At 31.2% G+C, this 20,258-nt stretch overlaps 1 protein-coding gene across 1 annotated transcript; it reads right to left on the reverse strand.

Annotated features, from left to right (window-relative positions):
• Window positions 1-12,350: 12,350 nt before the first annotated feature.
• LOC130951697 (ABC transporter C family member 8-like) lies at window positions 12,351-18,269 on the reverse strand. The gene is made up of 12 exons (XM_057880403.1): window positions 18,179-18,269; window positions 15,935-17,880; window positions 15,506-15,826; window positions 15,319-15,405; window positions 14,636-15,241; window positions 14,386-14,550; window positions 13,993-14,287; window positions 13,671-13,885; window positions 13,288-13,593; window positions 13,137-13,200; window positions 12,695-12,934; window positions 12,351-12,607 (listed from the first exon to the last, which is right to left on the reverse strand). The coding sequence occupies exons 1-12, from the start codon at window positions 18,201-18,203 to the stop codon at window positions 12,492-12,494; spliced, it is 4,386 nt and encodes a 1,461-aa protein (XP_057736386.1). The 5' UTR covers window positions 18,204-18,269; the 3' UTR covers window positions 12,351-12,491.
• Between the last annotated feature and the right edge of the window lie 1,989 nt (window positions 18,270-20,258).

Consider the following 20,258-nt stretch of genomic DNA (forward strand, 5'->3'; position numbering starts at 1 on the left):
TATTCTACAAGATTCCAATGGCGGTTGTCTCGACCGGTTCAGTACGAAACCTTTGCGGTTAAGTCTGATGAAGATATCAGGGTTCTGTTCTACTGTGTAAGGAGTTTTCCGGAGATCAGAATCCATGAGTTGTTTGCGAAGTTGGAGGTTGGTGTCGATAGTTCTGGGGCATCCGCTCCAGTTCCTTGCGTAGCTTCCGCTGGTGGTGCATCTAGTTCGATGCCTCCGGTCAGACCGCATCTTCCGCCGGTTCAATCACCTTCTTTTGCGGCTGACTTACAACAAACGGAGGTTGTTGGTTCTGTCCCTTTCGAGCCCGCAGCAGTCATTGAGCCTCCCAACGTCGTGGGCACCGGTGGTGGCCTCGTGCCTTATCTCGAAGACTTTGGTGGACCTGATCATATAGAGATGCAATGCGTGACGATGAATCTGAAGAGGAGCCTGTTGATATCGATGGTGACAGCGACGAAAACAGAGGCGGCGATCCAGATGCGCAACAACGGCCTTCAAGTTCTGCTTCTCATCAATACCCTCCACACTTCTCGACACTAAACTTGGAAGCTCTTGGTCAACAGGAACAGTGGTAACATAGTCGGTAGATCTTCTACAGAATTTGAGATTGGGCAATCTTTTCAGAGTAAATGAAGCTGTGCTCAGTGTGAAGGACTATAGCATCCGGCGAGGTGTTGAGTACAGAGTCATTGAATCGGATCATTTGAAGTATCATGGAAAATGCAAGCAATTCGGCAAGGGTTGCACTTGGTTGATTCGTGTAGCGCTTCGTGCACGAAAGGGAACTTGGGAGGTTAGGAGGTACAACGGGCCACACACGTGCCTCGCAACTTCTATATCAAGTGATCACCGTCAGCTGGATTATAACGTTATATGTGCGAGGATTCTTCCTATGGTTAGGGCTGATGCTGCGGTTACGGTAAAGGTACTTCAAGAAGCGACAGAAGCTGATTACGGTTTCAGGCCTAGTTACAGGAAGGTCTGGTTGGCTAAGCAGAAGGCTGTGGCAGAAATATATGGAGATTGGGAAGAGTCTTACGCGGAACTGCCCCGTTGGATGCTAGGGATCCAGGCAACAATGCCGGGAACAATCACGGTGCTGAAGACGTCTCCGGTTCAGATTGGTGGTGCTGTTGATGAGGGGTACTTTCACCGACTTTTCTGGACATTTCCACCATGTATCGAGGCTTTCCGGCATTGCAAGCCACTCGTCAGTATTGATGGTACCCACTTGTATGGGAAGTATGGAGGGACGCTCCTGTTGGCTATAGCTCAGGAGGAAACTCGAACATCCTCCCGGTAGCATTCGCCCTTGTAGAGGGGGAAATGCAGAGTCGTGGTCATTCTTCTTGTCGAACCTACGAGAGCATGTGACTCCTCAGGAGGGTATCCTAGTTATCTCAGACAGGCATAATGGGATCAAGGCGGCCCTTGAGGCACCTGAGAATGGATGGCTGCCTCCTCGTGCATTCCGGGCCTACTGTATAAGGCATGTGGCCGCCAATTTCGCCCTAACGTTCAAAGGTAAGGACTCAAGGAGGTTACTGGTCATGCTGCCTACGCCAAGACTGAGGGTGAGTTTTACTACTGGTTCGACATCATGCGGACTGAGAATCCAGCAATGTGTGACTGGGCCAACCGTATGGAGTATGACAAATGGACCCAACATGAGGATGCTGGTCGACGGTTCGGGCACATGACAACAACATCAGTGAATGTGTGAACTCCGTGCTAAAGGGAACTCGCAACCTCCCTGTCACATCATTGGTTAAGTCAACCTACGGGAGGCTTGCTCAGCTATTTGTAGTCCGGGGACAGACAGCAGAGGCACAACTCGGAGCCGGCCATGAATTCTGTCAGGCATTGGTCAAGGCTATTGATCGGAACCTTAGAGACTCCAGGTGCTTTACTGTGACATTATACGACAGGCACCAACTAGAGTACACCGTGGCTGAGACAACACCAACGGGACGTTCTCTCTTGGTAGCTACAGAGTTTCCCTTAAAGATCACCGATGCGATTGTGGGCACTTCCAGGCGCTGCATTATCCATGTTGCCACGCCATTGCCTGTTGCACCTACTCCCGGCTAAACTGGGCGTCATATGTTCATGAGGTGTATCGTATGACTGAGGTGTTCAACGTTTACAATCATGGGTTTCTCCCACCTATTCCTGAAGGCCTGTGGCCTCCATATGGTGGCCCAACCATTATTCCTGACCCTAATCTGCGGCGGGCAAAGGAAGGTCGTCCAAAGTCAACCAGGATCCGAGGGAAGCATGGATCAGTCTCAACAGAATCAGCCGAAGCGTTGTGGGTTATGCCGTCAGCCTGGGCATACGCGAAGGAACTGTCAGCAGCGATCACAAAGTGGTGGAGGGGATGCTTAGATCTCATGTTGTGTAACCCTCCTCTATGCTGTTTTATTTGTTTCTTGCTCTAAGTAATCTTAGTAATGCGTCGTTGGTTAAATATGTCACTTTCAACGTGTTTCATCAACAACGAAATCTTAGTATAATAACCTCGTTTTAAATTATCAGTTTCATTAAACCTCTTTAGATATCTTTAATAATGTGCATTATAATATACCATACATGAACAGATGAATTACTCTGAATCAGGCACTCACTACATACTCAAAAGATAATAATATTTAACAGTAACTCTGAAATACATAAACACTAACAATCATGCACATTACATAACGCAATTAGGGTTTATGCACACACTTCACAAATTGCTTCCTCATAAACCGTGGTGACTCACCACGGTTTATGCACACACTTTTTCATACGTAAACCGTGAACAAACAGATTTGCACATTTACGTAAATAATTCTCCCACTTTATTTATTTACGTAAATTGCCCTAAAATTAACATAACATGACACAAACACAATAAGAGTGTCATAAACTCACTGTCTCATACTAGATTCTTTTAAACTCTATTATGGTATCAAAGCATAAGCATGGATTCCGAAGGATCAACAGTTCATACGGATTCAATAAAAAACATGGTTTTGTTAGGGTACCGCAATGATCAAGACAAGATGAAAATAAAATGATACAGGATGACAAAAAAAAAATAATAAAACAAAGAGAAAATACATCAAATTCAGATTTAAAATAAGAGTAAATGGTTAAATTAGTCTCTGAAAAGTCATTCGTTTTTTAAATTGGTCTCTAAAATTTTTTTAATAGAATTAGTCCTTTAAAAATTTTAAAATTAGTCATGTTAGTCTTTCTGTCAACTTATTTGTTGATGATGTTAAAATTTGTTAACATGACACATTAACTGACATCCCAACACACATACTTGCCTAAAAATCTTAATTGACTATTAACATGATTATAGTTTATGAAATTAGATAAAATCAACTTTCAATTGAAAAATTTCAATGTCGTCTCAAGTTTTTTCCACAATTATATTTTGATAAACTTATTATGTTAATAGTCACTTAAGACTCTTAGATATGTGTTGGAATGTCACATTAGTAAATTTTGACACCATCAATAAATAAAGTGACAGAAGGACTAACATAACTAATTTAAAATTTTTAAAGGATGAATTTGTTTAAAAAATCTTTTAAGAACTAATTTAGAGAACGAGTGATTTTTCAAGACTAATTTGATTATGTATTACTTCAAATAAAAAGCTACACAAGTTGAAAATAGCAAGTGGAGTGGATCTTCTCCAGCGAATAAAAAACTGGATGGTGTGCAGTGTTTAATCTAACCATTCACCACACTCTCTCTCTTATTTATTTCTGGTCCCACTATTAAAATTAAAGGTGAGAGATTGCACTGTATTTTGTCAAGTGTTGAAAAAACTGGAGAGGATCCATTTCCGTCTCATGTACGTATGTGTTCCAAACTTATTTTTCACCTCGTGACTTGAATAATCACCGAATGAATCAGCCAACGCTCCGATCATCAAAATAGTATTTGTTTTGAGATATTGTGATAGAGACCGAGAAACTAGGATTTAGTATCATGTTTGTTAGTCTAGAAATTAGTACTAAAATTTTATTTTCTATCCCCAAAATTTCAGTATTTTAATATTTTCAAAAAGTAGAAACATATGATATTGAAATTTTTAAAGACAGAGACTGAAATTTTAATAATATTTTATATCTAAAATATCTCTATTTCAATTAATTAATTTTAACTTTACCCTTTGTACAAATTAAATTAAAGTTTTATTCTTATTTCAATCTCAATCTTCCACTCTACACCAAACACTACTAAAACTTATTTCAATTTATGTCTCTCAGTCTCTGTCTCTCAGTGTTTCTGTCTATGTCTATGTTCCCAAGCTTTTCCGATCATCAAGTGCCCACATATTTTGAAAATTTCTTTAGCCCATTCCTTTATAAGTTCATCCTGAAAATTATTTAGAACAAAAAATGTCAATAAAATAAGAATCGGTAATATATATATATATTCTTGTCAAGGACCAACATATACATTTAGTCATGTATTATTATATCAGCAAAAGCTTTTTGCAGCCAAAAAGTAAATACATCAACAAAACCTTAGAAGGGTATATTAGAATCTGAATTCCTTCATGGACACTACAAATGAAAAAGGTGCTAACAATGCAGATCTTGTTGTGTATTTAGTTCACTGCTTCAACTCTTTATAGTGTTGAAGTAGATACATATATGGTGTCAATGTTGAAGTAAAAGCTCTGAAATTTTTAGAAAGAAAGATATGAAACACAGCACAAACCTTTTTAACTTTCTTCGCCTTGGAGATAAAGATCTCCGATTCTTGCATGAATTGATCCCACACCTTTTTGCATGAGCGAGGTCCAATCAATGTCCGACAGGATGGAATCTACATAGAAAAACTTGGCCACCATGAGTATCCATACCAAAGGTGCAAAAACTTGCCATGTCATATAAAACTACGCGAAAAAGCGAAAAACTTGAAACAACACTGGGAAGTGGGAACTAAAATATGGTTTGATCAGGGTATATGATCAGCACTAGATAAAATCATTCTCGGGGCTTCAAATGATATATAAGATCACTCATCCAGCAGAATAAGTGCAAAATTTGATATCCCATAGAATAGAATCATCTTATTTTTTGTTGAATCATATCTAGAAGATAAAGTACTAGAAATATGTGTTTAATGTATCTTGCATCACAATATCAAAATGTGTAAAGTTGTTTATATAGTAAATATTGTGTATTATGAATTTCGATTTATAAAAAACTGTAGATTCAGTTTAGTTTTTTACTTAAAAAAACTAATTTATTTTTTGGTTATGCTAGCTAACTAATAACTTTTTTGAATAACATAAACAACCACTAATCAAATCAAAACACACTATATATATAAATTATCCACCTAAATCTTAATATTAGATTGGGTAGGGTTGGATAAAATAGAATAGAATTTTAAAAAAGTTTTTAACTCACGAATAAGATTAGAGTAAAATCCAAATTCTACCCTATCTTACCCATTATCAGCTCTACTCTTATATTATGTTTCGAATTTAGCTTTGAGAAAATCCTTATATCTTTTATGTTTTATACGAATACCAACGGCACTACTAGAAATCAAGAAAGAGAAAGTAATAAAAAAAAGATTAACTTTGTGGTTATAAACTTTTATAAATTTTTTTATGGTAGTACGTACTTCTCATTTGATTTGATAATAGATTGCATCAAAGTTTTATTTGCCTTTTGATAATAGATTGCATAAAAACTTGCTCAAAAGAACTCATCAAGGAGGTGAGTCGTTTTTGGCAGAAAACAAGAACATTAATTCATTAATTCAGAACAATGAAACAAAATAGTTACACAATCATGGAAAAATGAAATTCACTTATCTTCAAACCCAAGAATCACCATAAGAATACTAATGTCTGTAACACATGCTTCTACCTTTGCTCACAACCAAACTTTATATTAAACTATAATGAGACCTGCACGTATGGGGAAATAAATTAATTATACTATATAATATATTTTAATATTTTTTAAAAATTAATTAGATAATATGCATATTAATATTAAATTTAGGGTTAAGTACAATTTCAGTTTCAAAAGTATAGGCCAAAAAATTTTTTCGTCCCCAACTTTTTATTGCATACAAAATCGTCCATAAGGTTTAATTTGGTTTTAAAATCATCTTTCGAACTAAAATACTCTTCTCTTTCTTCACAAAATACTCAGTTTTTATTCTTCTTTTTTTTTTCGTTCTCCATCACAGCAGCATCTGTTCTTCTTTTTCTTTGTCTTCAACTAGAATTTCAACAGCAGCAACAACAGAATTTCAACCAATAAATATAAAAAAATCAAAACAGAATTTCAACTAGCAAATATCAGAAACAGAAGAATGGAATAGAATTAAAAACAGAAAAAACAGAAGCAGAAGAACAATGCACTCAATCAAAATGAAATCAGAGTCAATATCGACAATGTAATTAACAAAATCAACAAATCAACAAAACTAACAATGTAATTAACAAAAGAAACAGAAGCAGAATAATCAACTTAATTAACAAAATCAACAAATCAAAAACAAAATCGAAACCCTAGGGAGGACCAACGGCAAGGAGCAGTGGCGAGCAGCAAGGAGCAGCGGTGACCGACGAACTAGTGAGGAGGATGAGCAGAATGGCAACGCGGTGGACGTCCTCCTCCCTGATCTACTGGCGTTGATGTCCGTCCTCTCTTGCCGGCGTCGTTGCCACCCTCCCTTTCCCCTTCTTCTTCTTCCCTCTCCCCCCTTGCGTGATTCCACCCCCCTCCCTTCCCCCTTATTCTTCCCTCCCCCTCGCGTAATTCCCTTCTCATTCTCATCTGTTCTCTTTCTTTTTTCCTTTTTTATTTTATAATTTTTTTAGTTAGGAATGATTTAGTAATAAAATTTAAAATTTAAGTAAAACATACGATTTGAAAACCAAGTTAAATCTCAGGGACGTTTTTGTATGCAAAAAAAAGTTGGAAACGAAAAAATTTTTGACCTATATCTTAGGACCAAAATCGTATTTAACCCTTAAATTTAAATTATTTTATAAAAAAATTTACAAAATATTTATTTGATAATTTATACATAGTTTCATATAATTATTCAACAAAAATATAATATAAATTGGATTATAGATTATTGTCTTTAGGAATCTGAATTCATTTATTTAAAAAAAAGACATAATTTTTTTATATTTGAATTGTACAAATATATATATTTTTGTATTGGGAATAAGTATGACCATAATCTAATCAATCGTGTGTCAAATAATTTATTATTGTTATTATATTAAAATGTTAATATAATAAAGTTCTTAATTAAATTTATAAATTTATCATTGTGACAGTGATCATAATATTGAGAGATAATTTTAGAATGTGTTTGATTATACTCTAATTATAGCATGCGTTTAAACTTTGATTTGGACGATTCTTGAGTTTGGTTATTACTTTAAACACGTTTAATTATAATCAGATTTTGTAATATGATTTGAAACGTTAATTATAATATAATTAAAGCATGAATTGGAACTTTAATTTGAATTCATAAGTTTTATTATAATTGGATTATAGTTAAAATAAATGATGATTAAGACTCAGGACACATTCACTCTTCAACACAAATTAAAAGAAAACAAAAAGTGACACATTTTATGGACTAAGATTTAGGACATATATTCACTCTTTAATGTTCAATGAGTATATCTCAATAATCTGTTTATTTCAATAAAAAAAAGGCTATAGATTTAAACAAATCTTCTTTTGAATAGACGAAAATCATAAATCTAGTTACATGCACTACAACTCAGTGTTCATTTTTTTTTCTTTCTGTAGTGCGGTGTTTTAAATTTTTACTTATATTGTATAATATAGTTTTTGTTGCTGTGGCTAATTACCACACAAAATCATTCAATGAAACTGAGAAAGATGCTAGAATTTTACATGGGCATGATAATGAAACCTTGCCTAATGCAATTGACGTGTGGAGAGATTTAAGAGAACTTCTTCGATTCTTTTATACTCTGTTTACTGATTTTTGAATGTAAAATTATGAATGGATTAATGGAAATCAAATAATTATTTTTGTGCAAAATTTTTTATTGAAATTTTTTTGCTGTTAAAATAGAAATCAAATTATTATTGGATTCTGTTTTACAGAAAATTTTTTATATATTGTCAAACACACTTTTATGATAGTATTATTTTGATCTCATATTAACAAAATCATTAATGATTATAATTCTAATTCTAGGCGTTTGTATAAATAGAATAAAGGAATTTAGCAGATTTTCATGGGATGAATTCTCATCACATAGCTGCTAATCCTTGGGATATTTATTTTGGTTTATAAATAGTATTTTTGTTATTTTGGCTATGCTTCTTGCTATCCCTAAATTTAAATGAGGTTTTATCTTTGTGTCAATTTTTATTAACTTGTGTTTATTATGAGAACCAATCATTCTATTTGAAATTATTCTATGAAATCGATGAAAATGAATAATGATTGAGCTACTGGCTAAACGAAATGGTAGGAGGTGGACTAAAGAGGAACAGAGAAGAACTTAGCTCTGAAGAAGATGATTTCAAATATTCAATTATCCCAAGTCATTTAACTCAGTGGGTTAAATGAAATGGTGGAAGGTGGGCCAAGGAGGGATAGGGAATAATGTAATTGAAGATGATGATTTTAATAATCCAATTAATCTCAATTCATTTAACTCACTAGACAACGCTGAGTTTTTTTTGGAAACATTCCAAAACATTATCCCCTCAAACACTTTGTAAGGTATAGTTGTCTGAATTAAATTGGTGATCGAATTAGTTAAACTATTGAATTATTAGATTATTAATTTAATTGGTAGATTATTATTTGAACTAATTGATTCAATTTTATGTAAATAAAAAATAAAAAATTTAAAATAAAAATTTAAAATATATATATTCATTAATATTTTAAAAATAATCAAATTATTCTGAAACAATATAGATAAGAAATAATAAATATTTTATTATTTTTATTCTATTATAAATATTTTTATTTTATTTTTATATTAAAATAACTATTATTTTAAAATTTAATAATTTATTAATTAATTTATACCTATTATTAATTTATATACTATAAGTATTTATTGAAAAAATAATACTAATAAATATTATATAATTATAAAAAAATAAATTTATAATTATTGTTAAATAAAATATAATTAATTTAATAATGAATAAATAAATTAAATAAAAGTAAATTATTTGATGATATATATATATATATAATAATAATAATAATAATAATAATTTGCATTTATAAGAACAAAAAATATGACTACTTGTTGGTTGTTCCTACTTACTTCTGTCTTTAATATATATATATATATATATATATATATATATAACAACATTTGGTAGAACAATAAAAATACATAATTGTAAGTTAAACGTAAGAGGATATAGATAAAAAAATATTAATTTTATATTATATGTTTAGTAAATTAGACATGATAAAAGATTGTAAAAAAATTAATATCTTAAATTAAAAATTTGTATCTCAACATTTTAAAAAAACATAAAATACATGTTTTAGATTGTAAAAAAATTAATATCTTAAATTAAAAATTTGTATCTCAACATTTTAGAAAAACATAAAATACATGTTTTTAAGTTTTTCATAATTTTTATTTCAATAAACAAACACATGCATGTACTCTCATGTATTCTCGTATTTATATTTTATTTGAACGGACATGTATACCAAAAGAAACACTACTAGAAAAAATATATCATATTTCATCTTTCCATTAGGACATGGTCGGTTCTGGCATGAGGCTATGCCTTGTATAATTGAAATAGTTTTCGCATTTATTGTCTTTCACTCTATGACATTCCTGTCTCTTATGTCAGTCATCATACTCTTCCTTTATTGTAGAGCCACTAGTACTAACACCTATGGAAAGCTCGTGAACCATGCCTTCCGATGTGTAGTTTGCAAAAATTTGGGAGTTATTTGCCTTTGTATGATTACTATTGGTCAGACAATAATAATCAAGTATTTTTTTTTTAATTATGACTGCATTTTGAATAGATATTTTTAGTATATCATTAACATAGAATTTTTGTAATTCTAACATTGACATACACATATAGGTGCTGTTTTTTGTGGATCACCTACTATGTAATCGGCTTGAATAATTGGGTTAACGACAGGTTTTTTATTCTTATTGTGGTGATACTGGTTATTACTGGTCTTGTCCCATACTTAAGTATATGACATGTACTCCTTTTAATATTTAAAATATAAATTCAAAAATTACTACTAGTGCTATTATTACATTTCATTATTATTATTAACTTTTACCATTTTAATGTTGACATATATGTATAGGTGTTGTTTTATGTGGATCACCTACTACGCAAGGTATCCTACCATATTCTTGGGCTTGAATAATTGGGCTAATGGCAGATTTTTTATTCTTTTTGTGGTGATACTGGTTATTGTTGGTCTTATCCGTACTTAAACATATGTTTAAATTATTTATTTTATATGAATATTTTTGTCATTGACTTAGATGTTATGCTTTTGACATGTACTCCTCTTATTATTTAAAATATAAATTCAAAAATTACTATTAGTACTATTATTACATTTCATTATTATTATTATTCTCTTTTGACATCAACTCTTTTTATTTTTTAGTTATATTGGTATTATTATTATTATTATTATAAAAAAATTAAATATTCCTATCTGATTTATAAAAAATTTATTCATTATGGTACAAAATAAAAACTTTTTTTACTTTAGTGCTACAAAAATACATATATATTTATTTTTACAAGACTAAAATAATTTAGTAACTCTTTTGGCCACAAATAATTTTAATTAATTATTACTTATTTACCATTTCTAAAAAATTTACTAAATTATAACTAATGATTAAATACTATTTAACTTAAATTGATATGAACAATTCTAAGTATAAATATAAATAGTATTAAAACATCATAGTTAATCATGTATTTAAATTTCAAATACCTTCTTTCAATTTGTCAATTAATTTTGTTTAAAAAAATCCGTTAAATTTACTCATTATTTTAGCTGTAATTATTATTACAATAAAAACTTTTAAATTTTATAAAATTGATTACAATAACTATAAATGCATATTAGAATCTTAATTATCAATAAAACTAAAATAACAAATACAACTAAATTAATAATTACAACTATTTTTTTTATAAAGTTCAAAAAAAAATTTTATGCTCATTATTTTCAATCTTATTCGTTATCTTATTTATACTCATTATAAAATGTAACAAGTGCAATTAAAATTTTTAAACTTTATACAAATATAATAATTACAATAGTTATAAAAAATATTTAGTAAAAAATTTAAATTTTTTAAAAATATTTATGGTGATGACCGTTTTTTTCAATCCGTTTTAATTTAAATAAAGTTTCATTTATTTATGACTCATATACTTATATATGTAAATGTATTTTTTATATATATTTATTTGTGTGAACATTTGAATTTTATATTAAGAGTACAAATTTAGCTAATATATTTTATTTTATTAATTTTAGAAGGACTAAATCGACATATGTGCAATCTCTTTATTTTTAATTACTATATAAATTTAATATCATAGAAAGGTTAAAAATTTTTTCATTTTAAATATATTAAAAACAATTAAAGACTTGACTATATTTACTTAACTAATAGCATTATATTATACGAATAATAACTAGAGCAATTAAATAATAATACTATATTTTTAATATTTGTATTACTCATAACCTATGTAGTTACTAATATTTATCTACTAATTAGTTTGAATAAATATAAAGAAAAAAATTTAAGAACCACCAGAATTTATAATTTTTTATTAATATTTTTAGTCATAAGTCTAATTCTTTTAATTTAGTAATCTAACAACATACTTTTAGTTTACAATTTTAAATATTAATAGCTAACTGCTAACTAAAAATAAAAAAATCTACCAACTCTTTACTATTCTTCCTATACAAATTACACCATTTGTAAAAAAGACTTTTAAATTTGATATTTACTTTTGTTAATAATTTTGTTGAAATATTTGAATTAATTATATATTTTTTTGGTACTAATAAAGCAAAGCAAACAAAATTAATACCAATTTTTTTATTAATATAAAAAATAGAGAAAATTGATTACTTTTTTATTTAAATTTGATATTTACTTATATATATATAATAAATTAATTTTACCAAATCTATGTTTATCACAAATAAGTCCATATTTTTTCCACTAAATTTATACAGTAAAATTACGAGTATTATTGGACCATCTCCTAATTTATTCATTATAATTTTACCAAGTTAGAAGCCATCCATATAATATTAAAAGTTAATGTAAAAAAAATCATCATAGCCACAAAAATAGCATATTCCCCTTGATTCTTAAAGAACCTGTTTATATTTTTCCCTGCATAGACAAAGACAAATCCTTCTTTTCAGTATTAGTCATTTTGGAGAATATTCCTATTACAGTTGGACCAATATTCTGACACCAGCTTATAGAATGAAGAATCTCTCTCCATAAGCCTTGAAGGCTCATCATATTCGATCAGTTTCCCTACAATGACCAGATCACACATAAGGAAGAAGAACCGGGAAAAGTAACATACCATAAATAATGATTGTAACAACTATAAGAACTTACCATAAGACAGGACCATGACCATGTCACTATCTATTACAGTTGGAACTCTGTGCGCCACCGTTATAACTGTGCATTCTGAGAATTCTTCTCTGATAACTCGTTGTAAAATGGCGTCCGTGGTGGAATCAATGGAGGCAGTAGCTTCATCCAGCACAAGAATTTTGTTCCTCTTAAGAAGTACTCTTCCTAGACAAAACAGTTGGCGCTGCCCTACACTCCAGTTTTCACCTTCATCACTCACTGTTAAAATTGGTAAATTTAGTTTAGACTATTTCAGTCAAATGAAGCAATGGATGCAATGCAAATATTTGTCAAATCTTGAATGATATAAATCAACAATATTTTCATTTGAAAAATATTACTAGTGAATGCTGATGTAATATTTGGTGGCTGCTACCTCCATTTCATATTGTAAGCTAAAAAGTTCACAGATTTAACTCACCAGAAGAGTCCAAGAGATTTGGTAGACAACTAATTGTTTCCTTAAGCTGACATTTCTCTAGAGCCTGTACAAATAAATTGCCATGAATTTTTCTTAGAAAAAAACCCTTTTATTGCATCTAGTTTTGCAATCACAGACCCACTTCACATACCTTCCATATTTCATGATCAGTGTAGAGACCTAAAGGGTCCAAGTTTGTTCTAATGCTGCCCTTGAAAAGTGTTGGTTCTTGAGGAATGATGCTTAGCTTCATTCTCAAATCTTTCAGCCCTATTGAGCATATGTTGATCCCATCTATAAGAATATCACCTCCTGCAGGCTCAACTAAGCGGAATAAAGCGCTTATAAGTGTAGTTTTTCCACTTCCAGTTCTTCCTACCACTCCCACTCTACTCCCTTCTTTAAATGTACAAGATATGCCCTTAAGGACTAATGGAGCATTTGGACGATATCTAATCTGAAATTAATGGAGACATAATCACTATTGAATTCATTGTTGTGAATCTTAATTCATATAATAGGCCAGATTGTTACCTCCAGAGATTGGAGATCAATCCGACCCCTCGACGGCCAAGAAGATGGTGGCCTTAAGTCCTCCACAATTGCACTAGGCTCGGATGGTAGGTTAATAAATTGCTTGATTCTTTCAAGAGAGATCAAATAGTTTGATAAGTTGCAGAAGCACTTGGTCAGAAAAACTTGGGTGGCTGTCAATGAAAATGCATAAGATAGCGAAACTCCGACAAGACCTGAAATGAATCAAGCATAATGTTGACATAATAATATGATGTTTTATATCTAAAAATGTTATCAACAATATTAACATGAGAAGTTGATTTTTCGTATCTAACAATACCAGGGGCCACATATCCCTTTGGAAGTAAAATAAGCAACAAAGCTGCAGTGAAGAGTGTCAAGTTCTGTAAGGCTTCAATCCTTAAAATTAACCATTCTGTGGCAGCATTAGAATGAAAGAACAGTGTGGCATCTGTGTCAACAAGTTTAAGGTAGCTTTTGAAAAATCTGTCCATCATCTTGGTAGCCCTTATAGTAATCACACCAAGTGATGTCTCAGCTGTAAAATTCATAAGAGGAGCTTTTGTAGTTCCATTGATTCTCATAAGTTCCCTTGCAGAAACTTGATAATAACCCTTGTAACCAAAACAGAAGAAAAAAAAAAGAATATAACATTAAGAAAGAAACAATGTTGCCTCCATTTGAGCATGAGACAAGAGAAAACTTGACAAACCTGAAGATATTTTGAAGCCGCCAGGGCAAGAATGGCAACAATGAGAACTTGCCATGTGACTGAAACCATGATCCCAATCATTGTTGAAAGTTCAATTATCTCGCCTATTACAAAGAAGGTTGCGAAAGCCATATCGAAATCCAAAATACTAAAATCTGATGAAGCCTGCATGAAAGATAAACATATTGGCATTAATTTGTGGAATAAATAATGGGATCATTTCAATCTGGAAAAGAATAATGAATCTTACTCTGGTTAGAATCCTCCCTACAGGTGTTGAGTCAAAGAACAACATAGGAGCACCAAAGATGGCATCATTGAAAGCAGAGAAGAAAGCCTTAGAAGCTTTCAAACCAAGGCGTGCACCAAAGAAAGACCTTAGATATGAAAATACAACACTTAAAAAGGAAATCACAGCATAAACTCCAATCAATATGCTACTTGTTACTTTTGGTATCTCAATTGCTAGTGCAAGCCAAAAAGTTGATGCAGCTTGCAGACCAACAAAAGAGAATTGTGCTAATATGCAACAGCATAGAAGCCATGATCCCTTAGGGAATAAAATGTAATCACAGAATGTCTTCCATCCAATATCACCAATCTCCTTTTCTTCCTCTTGTGTAAGTTGAACTTTGGAGGAAATGTCAGCTTCACTTCCACGGTTTGCAAGATTCAAACCATGTGAATCCTCTTGATGAACTGCAACTATATTTTCAAGAACTCTCTCCTTCTCATTCCTTTTCTTCATCCCTGTGATTGCATCTCTGTGAGCATTCAATAGTTGTTCAAAGGCTGTTCCAGCAATCAAAAGATCTTTATAACTTCCTGATTGAGTTATTTCTCCTCTCTCCATCACCTAGAGTGATATAAATATATTTTCATATTTATGAGATAGAAAACCAAGATATCAAATTTGCCAATGGGATACAATACCAGAATCTGATCAACTTCTGAGAGAAATTCAACTTGATGAGTCACTAGAATAACAGTTTTGCTTCTTAAAGCAGTCTTCACACAATCCTGAAATTGCACAACAAGAATTAGAAACATGTCTTGGAATATAAACCACTTGTTCATGCTCTTTATAGATTATAAAAGGCGGTTGAAGTTAGTAAGTTACATTGAACAGAATGGAAGCAGTATGAGCATCTACAGCACTAAAAGGGTCATCAAGGAGATAGATATCTGCATCACTATAGACGGCTCGAGCGAGTTGAATCCTTTGCTTTTGTCCTCCACTCATGTTGATCCCCCGCTGACCGATTTCTGTGAGATCACCATGGCTGAATCCATCAATATCCTTATCCAAGGCACATACCTTAATGCTATATTCATATCTGGTTTTCTCCATAGGCTTTCCATAGAGGATATTATCGCGAATGGTACCACTTTGGATCCAAGGAATTTGGGAAACATATGCAAAAGTTCCACCCACACTAACCTGTTTTTCCATTATCACAAGCAAAGTATAAGAAAAAAATTTATAATATTGTTGAAATTCAAGTAATATGTTTATAAACTAAAGTTTAATCATCAATATATAACTTACTGTTCCTGAAACTTTTGGTATCTCTCCAAGAATTGCATATAAGAGAGCTGATTTTCCAGCTCCAACTGGTCCACAAACTGCTATTTTCTGACCCCATTTTATATCTAGATTCACATCTCTCAGAGTTGGATGCAATGATTCCTCATTCCAGGTGAAATTTCCTGCAATAATTTCAACACTGTTACAAGAACTCAGTGTTGCATTTCTTCTACCATCATCAACTTTTATCTCATCATCCAGCAAAAATGCGTTGAGGCGATCGAAGGAGACTTTGACTTGGATAAGAACAGATAGTGCCTCTGGAATCAGATTAACAGGTTCTCCCATGCTTTTCAATACTGCAAGAATTGTGAAGATGGTTTCAGCATTCAAAGGTGCACTTTGGAAAAGAACACACCCCATGAAGATAACAGAAGAGATTATGGTAGGAGACATCCAATAAATGAATGCCCCAAAAGCTCTCATTAACTGTGCCTTAGTCAAGCATTTGAACTCTCTAGCGCGAAGCGATTCAACTAGTTTCTTGAACTTTTCCTCCCATGATTGTAACTTTATGATTTTCATGCTACTTAGAATCTCTGAAGTTGATCTCAGACGCTCATCCTGTACAACCATAAACTCAGAACGACATCTTTGTAGGATCTTTGCAAATGGAACATTGATGATTCCACAAATGAGAAGAGGGACTAAACCAGGAAGTGCACCAAGACCAACAACACCAAAAAGAACACAAACAGCCAGAAAAACTTGCAATGCAGAACTCCAGGCTATATGAAACCACCATGGAAACTCTCCCATTCGATATGCATCAACCGCGATATAATTCACTATCTCACCAGTTGAATGCCTTCTCCTACCCCAAACAGAAAGCTTTAACTGCTTCTGATATACTGCTGCCATTAAAGTTGATCTCATTTTCATCCCTGACCTCCTTGAGTTGAAAAACCAATGCCTCTGAGACATAGACTCAACCACCTTGGCGAGTACTAGACATGCCACTATGGTTAGTCCCCATTTCAAGTCTTGCTCAATGGAATTGGAGTATTTCACAAAGGAATAGACAAGTAAAGGAGAAGCTACAGCACAAATTGTCCTGAGAACCGCACAAATGGCTATAAATATGTTTTCTTTAAAGTAAACTTGCGCGATCGACCAAAGAACCAAGTTTGTAGAATCATTCTTGCTCCTTTCCCTCAAAAGGGAGTCCAATTCATGAGCAAACTTTTGATAACCAATCTCAGCTTCATCTTCAGAAGCAAGGGAAGGGATGTCTTCAAGTGTTAGTGGCTTTGAGTAACCCAATTTCAGTAACAAATTGATCCAAGAGAATGTCATTCTATTGAGAATGTTGCCATGGCCTAATTCTGTTTCTTGATTATGCTCAACCTTATGAGCTAGTAAAGGATCAGATAAACTAGAATCTGAGACTTGTTGTTGAACAAAGTAGCCATGGTTATGGAAATCATAGATCACAAGTAGAATATGTACTGGCCATATCATCATATCATAAATCTCAAGCTTTTGCTCTCTAACTAGAATTTCAATGTTTAGTGCTGAGACCAATGCACATGAACACACCCACCAAATAGTGGTTAAAATTTTAGTCCATTGGGATTTCTGAACAAGCAAAGAAACAGTTAAGGAAATCCAAACCAGTGATCTTATAAAGTAAATCAAGCTCAGCTGATTGGAACCATTAGATTTGGCTATGAGACTCCAGAAGCAATTAATCAAACAGGTAGTGCTCAAAAAAGCACAACAGAATGAAGTAACTAAATGAAGCCACCCCTTTCTTGAGCTACCACTAGGCATTCTCATTATCAAATTTATGAACAAAGATATATAGAAAATACATAGAAAAATTAGGTTGGTTGTGTCTATTATAGTCCTTTGAGTGGAAATTGAAGTCCAATTGAAATTTCCAAGACATGTTCCTGAGAAGTCATCTGCATATATACAAAGTAGAAAAAAAAATAAAGAAAATCAATGAATGAAATAACATTTATCTTTGCAATTGAAGTTTGACATAAAATAAATGTTCAGTATAAAAGAATACTATTGTATATTTCCATTCAGAATAAAATCATTTTCCAATGATGAGTCTTGTCTTCAAGAACATCATAATGCATATAAGAAGCACAAAACATTTTTTTTTTTTTTGTTTATTCTTTTGGTTCGAATCATATTACTAGGAATTCAAACTCTTCTGTCTTCAAACAAAGTTGTTTTGTGTAGGAGTTGTACCTCTCGTGATTCCAAAGCATGCCATTTTGTGTAGTATAGCCTCAATGATTGACTTCTCAATTTCACAACTTCAACCTCAGCTTCAATAAATGAACTTAAATTTTCGAGAAAAAATATCTGTACCCCACTAATAATTAATAACCTCTAAGTTTGATATATGTTTGACTTTAATTTTCTTTCATATATATATATACACACGCATGCTTATCGCGCGTACACAGGAACGGATATATGTACAAGGAGTAGGTGCCTCGACTAAAATTCAAAAAATTTGTGAGAAGTATATAATAATGATATTTATTTATCTTTATTATGTTACTAAATTTGTTTTTACTATATTAAATTATTATAAAAATTACTTTATTGTTATGTGATATATATTTTGCGTCTGCTGTTAAAATTCTTTACATTCGTGAATCGTGGGTGTGGGTTAATAAAAAAAAGTTCATATGCATAGACACCTATGGTTGTTGTGGATAAAATGGAGATGAATGTAGGGTCCATGCGGTTTGTAAAGGGATTCTTTGTAGCCCAGTGAAAATAAATAAATAAAAGACTGTATTGGTTTCTAATGTCTTATTTTAATTTCTAACGTTTTAATTGTTATATTTTTATCTCAAAACATTTAAAATGATATTAATATTATTTTATGTTTAAATCACTCGGTAATATTATTACAAACGTTATGTGCATGAAAATTGGAATAGGGATAGGAACGGAAATGGGAAGGGGAATGAGATGGATTCTTTTTGTATGGTAGAAATACTTTTAGAGTGTGTTTGGATGTATGATGGAAAATAAGAAGAAAGAAAATGAGAGGAAAGAAAATAAGAGGAAAGAAAATAGAAGGAAAAGTAGATTTTTTTTATATGTTTTTTGGATGAAGAGAAAATGAATGGAAAGAAAATAGAAAGAAATTTTTCATTTGTTTGGATAGAAAGAAATTAAGAAGAGAGAAAATGAAAATATAGTAAATTTACGTTAATACCCTTTTTATATTATATATAAATTATACATTACTAATGTATTTAAGTTATTTTTTTTAAATAAAAAAATGAGTTATTCAATTTAACGTTCAACATTTTAATATATTATTTTTATAAATATTTTTTTTATTGTCTTCCTTGTTTAATGATTTTTAAATGCTATAACAAAAAAAACTAACTCTATATTTTTTTGTCAAAAACTATATAATAAAATGATACACAAAAATCATAAACAACTTAAAGGAGGGTATATAAGTCATTTTGCTATTGATTCTCTTTTCTTCTCCAGTTTTTTTGGCATATCATGGGTGAAAAAAATTAAATGGGCCCCACGCAATTTTTTTCTTTTTCATCCTCTTTTCTCTTCCATCCAAACGACGTAAAACCAAGTTTTCCATTCATTTTCCGTTCGAAAGTTTTCTTTCTTTTTATTTTTCACAGATCCAAACAATGTGTTAGTTTCAGTAACAAAAATTAAAAAGATTAAGTAATTAGATTATCAAAATAAAAATACATCTTAAAGATTTAAAAGGTGATAAAAATAATTCTAACAAATTATAAATGACAAAAAACTAATAAATAATATTAGTTTGATAAAAATAATTAAATATAAAAATATATTCTTACAAAGATTTTAAAAATAATTTAGTACAAAAAAATCTCTTTAAAGACTAGTTAATCCATGATACTTATGCAAAACTAAAATTAATAGCCCTGTTATCTTTTTATTTTTGTAATAATATTTGAAAAAAAATAAAGATTCAGTTAAAATAATCTAAAATTATTTTATTTTATATTTATTAATTATTGTTAGAATAATTTTATAATTTTAAATTAATAAATAATAATTAAAAATATTATATATAAAATTATAAATATTATGTTATATAAAATAAATTTAAATATTATCTTTTTAATATTGTGAAATTTTTTTGTTAGAAATCCGTGTCATAAGATATTTTTTTATATATTGGTATAATTTTAGTGTAATACTCAATCATTAGATTTTATGATTTTTTTTAAATTGTGGGAACGGTATAATATACCATCCTTAAATTGACAAAGAGAACGTATTGTACTGTTTTCACAATTTT

Source organism: Arachis stenosperma, chromosome 9 (assembly GCF_014773155.1).
Source record: "Arachis stenosperma cultivar V10309 chromosome 9, arast.V10309.gnm1.PFL2, whole genome shotgun sequence".
Taxonomy (NCBI): Eukaryota; Viridiplantae; Streptophyta; class Magnoliopsida; order Fabales; family Fabaceae; genus Arachis; species Arachis stenosperma.